Source organism: Schistocerca serialis, chromosome 1 (genome assembly GCF_023864345.2).
Source record: "Schistocerca serialis cubense isolate TAMUIC-IGC-003099 chromosome 1, iqSchSeri2.2, whole genome shotgun sequence".
Taxonomy (NCBI): domain Eukaryota; kingdom Metazoa; phylum Arthropoda; class Insecta; order Orthoptera; family Acrididae; genus Schistocerca; species Schistocerca serialis.
In genome coordinates, this window is record NC_064638.1 from 416,594,252 (window position 1) to 416,605,924 (window position 11,673).

The window sequence follows — 11,673 nt, forward strand, 5'->3', positions numbered from 1 at the left end:
TTTACATTGCTCAGACAAAAATGCACATAGCCAGAGAGAACAAATAGCATTCATGACAAAAATTAGTACAATGATTCACACTTTCATACTTAGAGGGAAGCAATTACATCTCCTTCCTGAATCTGGGGAAGGAGCTCTATCTGATTCTCTTTGTGAACATATTTTTTGTTGTTGTCTAATCTGGAGGCTATAGCTTAGTAACAGAAATTAAGAAAGCAGGAATTAAGGGCTAAAAACAACATGCTTCAAATTTCTCTCTCTCTCTCTCTCTCTCTCTCTCTGTGTGTGTGTGTGTGTGTGTGTGTGTGTGTGTGTGTGTGTGTGTGTTTTCTTATGCTGAGCCTGGGAATCACCATTAACCAACAGGCAGAAGTTCCTCATGGTGTGACATGCACATAAGGTCTGGTCAGTTCCATTATCCAGCCTTTAATTTTCATTTGGTGCCAGTAGAACATATGCATAAATTCCAAAGGAGCAACAAGACAATTTGGCACTAGAGCAAAGGAATAATTTAACAGGCTTGGTTCGGTGGAGCTGAATGTTTGGACCAAGTATCCTCCCTCGTTAGTAGTGAAGCATAGGCCAGTTTTAAAGTTGACAAAGGACAATAAATCCTGTACGCTAGATTTTATTTCTAAAAGCAAAACTTTACTCCTTTTAGATTAGCTGCAACATTTTACAATTATTTACAATATCACTTTTAATAAGAGCCCTACTGTTGACTGCTCGATAATCTCCCCTGACCGTGTCATTAGGATTAGATTTTCAGACAGGTTTATAGTTCTTGATGTGGAACTGTATACAATCCAAATGTACTGGAGCATGTGGGATAAAATGATCTAATAATTATCTACTGTGAATCCAGAAGTGCCCTACTGAAATAAATATACCCAGCAGACATAATGGTGGAACAGCTTGAAGGTATTCTTTACTTACTGCAGTGGGAGGGAAGGAAATATCATTCTATTGGATACCAAGCCATGTTGGAATACTGGGAAATACCAGTCTGAGAAGGCAGCAGTGGACACTTAAAACGAAAATAGTGATACTACAAAAACTTTTAAAATATAGAAAAAGATTATCAGGGTGATAAAAAAAGCTAAATGTAAGGATTCCTGTAGACCCCTTTTTAAAACTCTGAAAATATTGCCACTGCCTTGCTTGTATATATACGAAATACCAATTTTCACAAAAGGGAGCATCTTAAAAAAGGAAAATCGTTTCAAACACATCTATGATACACACACATATGAAACTAGACGGAAGATGAACCTACAAAGGAACACAGTAAATACAAACTTATGCAAAAGAGGAGTGTATCATTCTAGAGCTATGTTATATAACCATATGTCTTCTTACCTAAAATGCATACCAACATTAAATGCATTTAAAATAAAGTTAAAACAGTTTTTGCTTGACCACTGCTTCTATTCTTTGTCTGAGTTTATGGAACATCATAATAAGTAAACCTCATTTACCAAATTTCACTAATTGTCAATTCATAATATAGTTTACATTGTGCTTATCATGTCATCTCACTTAATAACTGCTATTATCACATGTAGAAGCAATGTAGTACACCAACCTACATTATTATGCACTTTTGTTGTGTCAACAATGTAGTGAAAATGACTACTGTATTGTAAACTAACTAGGTTTACCACTATCCTATATCACATGTGCAAGCAGTGTACGCAACTGATTATTGGATCAATAAATAAATAATACCATGTGCTATCCCAGGTGTTATTACTTCTTTTTTTGTAGGAGAATCTTGTGACCCACAGACACCTCCTCTGCTGCGGAACCCAGCAGTATCATCACATTTTATATTCTGACAAGAGAGCAGCATTTTTCTTGGTACTGATTATTTCTTTGTTTTAAATAACTGTGAGATGAGTGTGGGATAAGTTTCAAGTTCTTGTGTGTTATCTGGACTTCTGCCCAAATTTTAATGCCTGTTACTGGCTGTTTCTTACTGTTCTTAACCTTTGATAAAAACAGTCATGTTTAACTGCAAAAGTTCTTATGTTAACTACCTTTTCCTTGTTCTCAGGGTGGCTTGCTCCTTCCATGTTTTTTGTTAGTGGTCAGCAGCCAAATGTGTCAAGAGAAGCATTTTTTGCACACTCAGTCAGCTACTACTTCTTTTATTTAGCTTTTACTTTCGTAATAGGAAGAGTTTGAGTGTACACACACACAGACACACACAACACACACACACACACACACACACACACACACACACACACACACACACACACACACGTTATTCTTACCTGTTTTAATATACTGATAAACAACTGCTCATTTTAGATACACCAGACCGATAATTTTTCAGGTCACCAGTAACTTATGTAATGCATTCTGCGACTGTGCATTGATGTCAACTGTTTGTAACATGTTAAAATTTGTGCCAGACTCAAACTTAAACCTGGGTTTCCTGTATACCGTGAGTTACTACCATTTTGGCTGTCCAAGCATGCCAGCTGGGCTGGTCAATCTTCCATTTGGCATGTAGTCACAGTTCTTATGCTCACACAGTTTGTGATTCCCACACAAGGAGGCAAATATCATATTGCCATTTTAATCTGTTGGGGAATCGCAAAGACTGAAAGTGTAAGGGTGTGTGACTCAGTGACATGTGGAAGTTTGGATCAGTCCAGGAGGCATGCTTCTATAGCCAAAGTTGTTAGGTGACCACTCATGATACGTGACCACTCACTGGTTTGAGTTCCGGTCCAACAGAAATTTTAATGTGTCACAAGCAGCTGATGGCAGTGCATAGTTGCAGAACGCGAAACTATTTCCGGATTTTTACCACGTGTGTAACCGGCAGTAACCACAGAGGGACAGTATTTTGGCCCTCAGGTATGACGTTATTGTCAGGTGTGCATATGAACTGACCAGGGTGCAAAGGCTGACTTATATCCCCTCACCCCACATCTCGTGTGGGTCACTGTACACTGTCTACACTGAAGGTGGCTACATTGGTGAAGAGAATGCCATGGGTTTGTAGTACGGATGTTGGCACTCTGTCTATCCTGGCTGCCAGTTCATTTTCTTTAACAAGTGTCTTCTTGTCTATTACCTCAGCAGTGCTTGGAAATCAGTAGTGAGATGCTGACCACACTTGCCAATACAACCACCTCTCTGGCCGCCTGATGTGCACCCTCTGGCACAGACTGTGTACAGAGCACATCCTGCAGGAGATGGTGGGGCAGGGGGTGGGGCTTTCAGTTGCTTATACACTCGTCAAAGAGGTAATTTTGTCAGCACACTTGATGATGGGGATGTGTGGTATCACTGAAATAGTGTGCTCGCTTGAGACCGTGAACTGTTAGCACATCAGTGGACAGTTTGATCAATTAATACACTGGGAGAAATTAGAGAATAACTGTCGATAATAATCAGTGTCAACAAGAAGATTACCTATTTTTGCAAGAGCAGTCACATAAGGTTATAGATCCATAAACAGTGTGGAGTGGAAAACAGCTCTGAAATATTCTGCCAAGTTTTCATTGTAATTGAAACATAGATATTTGTGGCATCATCCTTGATTTTTGTTGAAGTATGCCACTTCTGTTAAATGTCTCTAGATGCATCTTCCCCGTGCTCATTAACTAATGTGGGAGTTTCACATTTGGGAATAAAACTTCAGGTACAGTCTGATCACAAGAGTAATTCATGGATTTCCGTGGTAATTGATTTGTTTCTGTCACCTCTTTGGATGGATATGAGAGAATCTAAAACTTCCTAGTGGATTATACCTGCTGCATAAGGATTTGAACCTGGAAAGTTGCTTATCAGTGTTTTCAGTAATTGAGCTATCCAGGCATGTCTCGTGAACAGCCCTCACAGCTTTACTTTCTTCACTACTTATCTCATACTTCCCAAACTTCACAGATGCTCTCCTGCATACCTTGATGGATTAGCATTTCTGGAAGGAAGGATGCTGCAAAGAACTGACTTAGTTACTCAATACAAGATTGTTTCCAGAATGAATCTTTCACACTACAGCGGCAAGTGCACCTTACGGAAACTTCTTGACATTAAAACTATGTGCCAGGTTGGGACTGTAACATGTATCCTTCTGGTCTAGTACACTGTTTTAATCTGCCAGGAAGCTTAAAACAGGTACCAATAAGCCATAAAATCCAGTGTACCTGCCACTCATCCCATGCTGTGAAGATATGGGGAAGCATTTAAGTTTTATTGTTTCACCTTCAGTAGTTGTACACAAAGCTGTAAAACAGTAAAAATCATTTCAAGTGTGGCAGACATATTAAAAAATATTTTTTGCAAATATTTATTAGCACCCAGAAATGGCAGTGACTCTGTGTGTGTTTTTTACATGTGATGAAAACCTTGGTCCTGTTGGTGATAATGTCTATCTCTCTCTCTCTCTCTCTCTCTCTCTCTCTCTCTCTCTGCCCCCCCCCTCCCCCCCTCCCCCCCCTCCCTCCCTCCCTCCCTCCCTCCCTCTCCAGAAATCCTCAACTCCACATATAAATATAACATCAAGCAGTACCCTTTAGAACTATAACTAAGATACTGGAGCCACTACATTGTTTTTTGTTGGTAAAATATCAAGAAATACATCCTAACGAATTCTAAACATGGTTTTTTGCTTCCACAGGTTCATGTATTTTATGTCAGATAATTAATGTTTTCCTTTAAGCTTAATTCATTTAGCTATAAAGTTTATAAACTATTGAGTATCAGACAGCAGATACTTATATTGTTGTGAACTCTGAGTCTCATTAGTTTAAATTGATGATTTTATTTTATCATTATCAGTTTGAATTTTCAGTTTAACAAAACACAGGGTACAAGATTTTAAAATCAGTGTAGCTTTTAAGTATCATATTGAATAATTCATATAACTTTCATTATTTATAATGAGTTAATTTTTTGCTTTGTTACAGCAATTGATCAGACAGAAGAGTTGCCACTGCCACCTGGATGGTCTGTTGATTATACAATGAGAGGTCGAAAGTATTACATAGACCACAATACAAAAACAACTCATTGGAGTCATCCTTTGGAGAAGGAAGGGCTCCCAACAGGTTGGGAGAGGATAGAATCCCCTGAATATGGTGTTTACTATGTAAAGTAAGTTTATTTTACATGCACTGACTGCTAATTTCAATTTTTAGTACTTAAATTTCTTAGCCTTCCTGCTAATATAATCAGCACATAATCAAATTGATATTTGAAACATTTGTGCAGGATTTTGTGTTTTTGTTTGCTAATATGTGCTGTATAGCTGTATGAGAAAGTTTAATTTTTAATCTTGATAGTTGGTTCTTGAGATAGGTTAAGACTTCTGCTTAATCCTGTGGTGTAGTGAAAATGGTGAAAATTTACAAATGGTTCTCTATGCTCCAACCTCAAATTGTATGTTGGCAATATCTGTTGTGAGCGGTGATGGGAATGAAGTATAGCTGAATAGCCAGTGACATTACCATATTTGGTCCGCCTAAAACAAACAGATGTGTATTAGTATATATTAGTATTGTATATATTTCCCATTATAAAAGTAAAGGCTAAAAATAGTAGTAGTAGCTGACTGATTTAGCAAATAATGTTTCCCTTGGTACATTTGGTTGGTTGACCACTTATAAAAACATGTGGTTAATATGTGAGCTCTTGCAGCTGTAGATAGTTTCTTCCTTTTACTTTTTCTTTCCTTTCCTCCCTGCCCCCTTTCCATTTACATAATACGTATCATAGCTGTGGATTCTGAGTGACGTCTGTTCTTTTGGACATGTCTGAAAGAACACACACCATGCAGTGATGTAATTAATTCACTTTGCTGGACAATAAATCCACAACCTTCATTGTAGATGCACATTTACATTCGACCTCCAATGGTAATCTAAAATTAGTGGGCATGGAGGACATGGACATGGATGGGGACTGTTGATAGGCAGTGTTAGGTGGGAATGTGAGTCGGGTGGTGAGCATACCAAGATAGGCTGCACATTTGCAATAAGCATTGTGTCTGGGTTGTGCAATGTTTAATGCAACTGCTTAGTAAGCAGGAGATCCCGGGTTTGAGTCCCGGTGCAGTGCACATTTTCATTCATCGCTGCTCATTCCACACACAGTTCCAATGCAGCTGATATCATTAGTTCATTACCTTTTTCTCTCCTTTGTTCCCCCTTCCCCTTCAATTTACATAATCAGTGATGTTGATTTATCATTATTGATATTATAGCCATCATTTGGTTATGGAGTCTCACTTGTATTGTGTTAGAAGGTTTTTATGTATATCACATTTTGACATGCGAAAAGTTAAAACGCTGATACAAATTAGTGTTTCAAAAAATCTGTTTGGGAAAGGGATAGAGTAAGAAATGAAACTGGATAAATTTCTGGCCTTCTGTATGCAAGTATGAGTTGCTGAATTATCCTAGCAGTTATCAAAAGACATCAGTTGGTAACTAATTGTGCAGGACAGCAAGAAACAACTGAAAGTAGAAACATACTTCGGAAATAAAGGAATAAGTATGCAACGTGTAGTGGTAGAAACAGTTACTAGTTCAGGAAAAGTAGTCATATTAGTGGCCATTTTTCTCACCCAGTAATTACCAGCAGTACTTCTACACATTATGCCAAGGGCTTCTTTCCATGCCATGATGTCTTAACATGATTTGTTTACATCGTGCAAGTGTGTTTTCCACTTTGGGATGCACTCATTTATATATGTAGAAATTGAAATGCCATGTGGCTAGGGCCTGCTGTCGGGTTGACTGTTCGCCTGGTGCAAGTCTTTCAAGTTGACGCCACTTCGGCAACTTGTGTGTCGATGGGGATGAAATGATGATGATAATGACAACACAACACCCAGTCCCTGAGTGGAGAAAATATCCGACCCAGCCGGGAATCGAACCCGGGCCTTTAGGTATGACATTCCGTCGCGCTGACCACTTAGCTACCAGGGGTGGGCTATGTAGAAATAAAGAAATGCTGTTAATAGTTTTCACATTTTTGCAGAACTTTTGAAAAATGGCTGTGAATAAATACTTCGTTGCATTTTAAATGACGTGTTAACTGCTGTATATTGAAGTTGCGAAATGTTTCCATGTTTTCTCAGAGATTAGCTGGACCTACAATATTATAAAAAATAGTATTGGAGATTACTTGTAGTTTACACCCACTCCTCCCTGGATAAGTAATAGCTTCTGAAATTTAATTACAGTATAATTTAATTAATCTAATGTTGATAAAGTGAAACTATTGCTGAAATAACTACACTGGTTTTATAAGGTTATAAAAAAAGAGAGCTAGTAGTTAAACTTAAGGTGGGGGAGAAAATTCTTTAAATGGGATTAAAATGTCACTGAAAAATAGTTTGTGTTGTGAATAATATAGCTCTTTCTCCATGTCAGTGAGATACTACCTAATTCTATCATTTACAAAGTAGTGCCAAGCTCAATATTCAAATGACAGTATTCAGGGAATAAATGTGTGTCCACTGATGGTCAGATGAGTTACATTTTAAAATGTTAGAATTGCATTCTGCGAAGAGAGAGATCCTGTGTAGATACGAAAAATGATAGCAATTGTAATGTACATACACTATTGAGACAACAGAAAACATTGAGAACATTTGGCATTTGAACTGTAAATATTGTATTAGAATGTGATTTGACTGGATTTGTTTTGCTGAATTTCTTACATAACTCATTTGTTTCAGTCATATAACCCGACAAGCACAATATGAACATCCTTGTGCACCACATTACATTTACCAGCCAGAGGCAAGAGTTCAGATGGAAGTACAACCACGAATGCTTGCACCACCACCAAGACATACTCATTTTCATCCTCACAGTGTACTTGTTCCTGCAAATCCTTATCTGAATGAAGGTGAGTCAAATTTGAATATTTTATATGGGATGAACACTCTGTGTAGATTTGTTAATTGTGAGGATACTAGTGAGTAAAAGAAGTAGAGTTACTTTTCATTGTATCAGTCATTTAATTTTGCTGTGTCTACTTTTTCTGTTTTCTAGAAATTGCTTGAGGTGGTTTTTTCTAGAATTGTGTTTGTCTGATGTTTCAGCCCATTTAGAACTTCCAGTGGTTTAGTAACTTCTAAACCTTAAGAAGCATACCACCACCAGAGGTGTATGAAAATGGATAGGCACCTCATTGCCCGGGCATCTTTGAAAGATGAAAGTGCAGTGTTCCAATGATCTATCAACAATTTTGGTGTCCATTTGCATGCAGCTTTTGATACTTCAATTCACCTGTTACAGTTTGCTCAAATGTCGCCAACAGCAACGATAGTGGAGGTTCCATAATCCGAGCTCATTCTTATTTTGCTTGTCACTGAATACTTATAAATGCCAAATACTTCATGGTGAATTTAAGCTGAGTTTCTCCTTTCTCAATGAAGAAACCCTTCTCATGTGGCAGGATCATTTACTTTTCCAACCACTTCAACTAAATATCGTTAGAGGCAAGATGTCTGAACCAGATGACATATCATTTGAAGTACTGAAGATGCTAGGATGAAGAACAGCTGAAACTTCTACTGTGCTGCTCAATAGCATCATTGATGGCAGTTTATCTGAGACTGACAAACTAGTATCACTATTAAAATATATCAGGGTGACTACACCAGTCACTACGCAGCCCACACACTATGTTAAATGAAACTTTTTGTGTGCATTTTATGGCAGTTATCTATGAAATATTGTCCAAATTTCAGAAGCCTCAGAAAAACAGATACAATGCATGCAGCCCTTCTGCTAGCAGAAAAATGCTGATAAACAAAATAACTATTACATCTGAAATTTCTGTACCTCAAGAAAGGTTTTGCAAGGTTTCTCTCCAACCCGTATAAAGCACTCCAGAAGCCTATGAGCATTGTCCAGTCTCTGTACCACAAGGTTAATAGTATTGTTCACTGCTCAGCTGGAATTTCACCTTATGTACCATTCAGTGTTGGTGTGCACCAAGGGTCTGCATATTCACACCTCCTGTTAATTATGTGTCTGGACACAATAACAGTAGATATTAAGACATACCATTCTTGGATGGTATATACTGATGATGGGATTTTTTGACAGTTGAGGAAAAAAAAATCAGACCCTGACCTGAATCGCTTAAGTAAAAAAAAACTTGAATGTCTGGGATGGGCGGCCAGAGTGGCTGAGGGGTTCTAGGCACTACAGTCTGGAAATGCGCTACCGCTACGATCGCAGGTTCGAATCCTGCCTCAGGCATGGATGTGTGTGATGTCCTTAGGTTAGTTAGGTTTAAGTAGTTCCAAGTTCTAGGCGACTGATGACCTCAGAAGTTAAGTTCCATAGTGCCCAGAGCCATTTGAACCTTTTTTTTTTTTTTTTTCTTCCCTGGAATGTGGGCATTTAACTACTGGCACCATTGTTATATAGAACTAACCACTCAGCAAAAGTACACAGTTTCAATACTTCAGCTATCTTACAACTTTTAACAGAGCCTTGAGCACTAGTTACTTGTGGCTGGAATAGTGCCAAGTCACTGGAGTGCTGTGTAAGAGGAAAATGCCAAACCACTTACGGGTGTTCATAGATCAGTCATTTGCCTGGTGGATGTATGCAGCTCATAATACTTAGCAACTAAAACAGGATATGAACAAGCACTGCATGGGGTGGAAATGAAAATGTGGTGCTTTGTGAGTGTGAAAAACGAACATGCAAGGGAATGTATAATCACTAATAAAGTAAGAGGAACATACCTTAGGTGGTGATGGTATGTCATCAGAACAACAAACTCCAGGAGAAAAACCATCTTCCATTACGACCAGAAAAGAAGTCAGCCCTGTGTGTGGCCATCCCAACAAACAGCACTTTTCCTTCTTTATGACAAGTTCCTGTATTTAGAAGACTGGAACTAAAATGTACTCAATTTCAGTAAACATTTGCTTGCTGTTGTATTAATTTTTGGTATACGAAATTATCCATAGTGTTTTGCATTTGATGTTTGTCATGTAAAAATAACCCTCATAATTAAATGGGTGTGTTTTGTATTATACATGTTTGCATAAAATTATTTAATAAATTTATTCTAATTCTCATTGGCAGAAATACCGCAGTGGTTAGTTGTGTACTCCAGAGCATCAAAAGAATTGGATCACAAGTTGAGATGGGAAATGTTCAGATTACCTGAATTGGATTGTTTTAGTGCCATGTTAACACGTTTATATAAACAAGAACTGGAGGAAATAGTAATGCGGTATGAAGCATACAGGTTTGTATAGTAAATTTTATTCTTGGTATAACTATTGTGGGATAAATTGAGCCATATATTGTAATAGGAAGGATAATGTATATTTGCTTGCAGGGCTTCCTTGGTGCTTGAAATTGAGCGACGTTTGACGGCTGCTGCTGAACAGTCGGGAGCTACCACAGAGCTATTGAAAGAAGCAGCTTTGTCTCAGCATGTAGAGACCAAAGTATAACATTAAAAAGTTATTTTGTGACATTTTTCAGTGAGAGAACTAGTCACCCTTATATTTTGAAGAAAGTATTGAAACATTTTGTATATTTTAAAATGCAGGACCACTTGTTAGGTTTCTATTAGTGATTATTTGTGTATGTGGTATGTATATATGAGTATATTATATTATGTGGACTTGAAGGGTTGATATAAAGTAGAGAGGAAAAAGCATTACTCTGGTATAAAATGGGAACTCTTTGATGTAACCACTATTTTTATAAATAGCATTGTTTAAAACTTTGATGAAACAGTTGAAATGGTTTAATTGAAGATAAAACTTTTTATGATGGGAAGAAATTATGCAAGTGTGAATGGAGAATTGAAGAGGAGGAGAAGGGGTGAACATATATAAACCTTTGCACATTAAAAAGGTTTGTTACTTAATGATGTTGGTTCAGGCTGCTGATACATATTTTAGTAAATTTTAAGCAGAGGCTGTCCAATAGCTTATAAATAAATGAAGTTTGTCATACTCACCAAGATAAGCTGCTGGATAATGAAAATTTTATTTGCTACAAACTCAATTGCAGAGATCAGATATCCTGTACAATAGTGGAAAAGAATGAAAATATTTTACCAAATTGATGTGAAAGTAATTCCTTAGATACACATGTTGTTTTACTAAGTCATCAGAACACATCACTTCAATGAGTGTAATGTACTTCTTGTTGTGATAAACAGAGATTCACTTCTGCAGTGTTTCATATCTGGAGCTATTGGTTCTGCAGTTTTGGCTTTGAAATGCAGAACCAGTAGAAGTTAAATATTTTGGTGTTGATAAATATTGGTTTGTTCAGCACCATGAAATTTCATACATGATCATGACTGTGTCTTGTAATAGTCTGATCTGATTATATAGTTCTGTTGGCAGATTCACTGAATTGTTCCAAAGGGCTGAAGTTCTGGTATGTCGTATGTAGGTTATTTCTAGTGTAGAATCAAAGTTTTCCACCCCAAGAACCCTGTGCTAAATTTTCGGGATTCAAAAACCAATGAAATTTTGGCAATTTTTACAATTGCTCTAATTTTTCCCTTTACATCCTACAGCAAAAAGCACTTAGACATTTCTTGTAAGTGTTAACACTTCCTATAATTTTCATTTGTCAAACACATTTCTCAATTACATACTGTAAGATGGGGTTAGTTTAGTACAGTTTTGACATATTTTTGAGCATG

The 11,673-nt window shown here is 37.4% G+C and overlaps 1 protein-coding gene across 1 annotated transcript in view; it reads left to right on the top strand.

The window, feature by feature from the left end:
* Positions 1–10,923, top strand: part of LOC126457619 (scaffold protein salvador) — a 55,780-nt gene extending 44,857 nt beyond the window's left edge. The window contains exons 8-11 of the mRNA XM_050094080.1: positions 4,929–5,115; positions 7,706–7,878; positions 10,083–10,248; positions 10,342–10,923. Of these exons, the coding sequence (XP_049950037.1) occupies positions 4,929–5,115; positions 7,706–7,878; positions 10,083–10,248; positions 10,342–10,459 (644 nt within the window). The 3' untranslated portion in view covers positions 10,460–10,923. The remainder of the gene's footprint in view (positions 1–4,928; positions 5,116–7,705; positions 7,879–10,082; positions 10,249–10,341) is intronic.
* Positions 10,924–11,673: the final 750 nt, after the last annotated feature.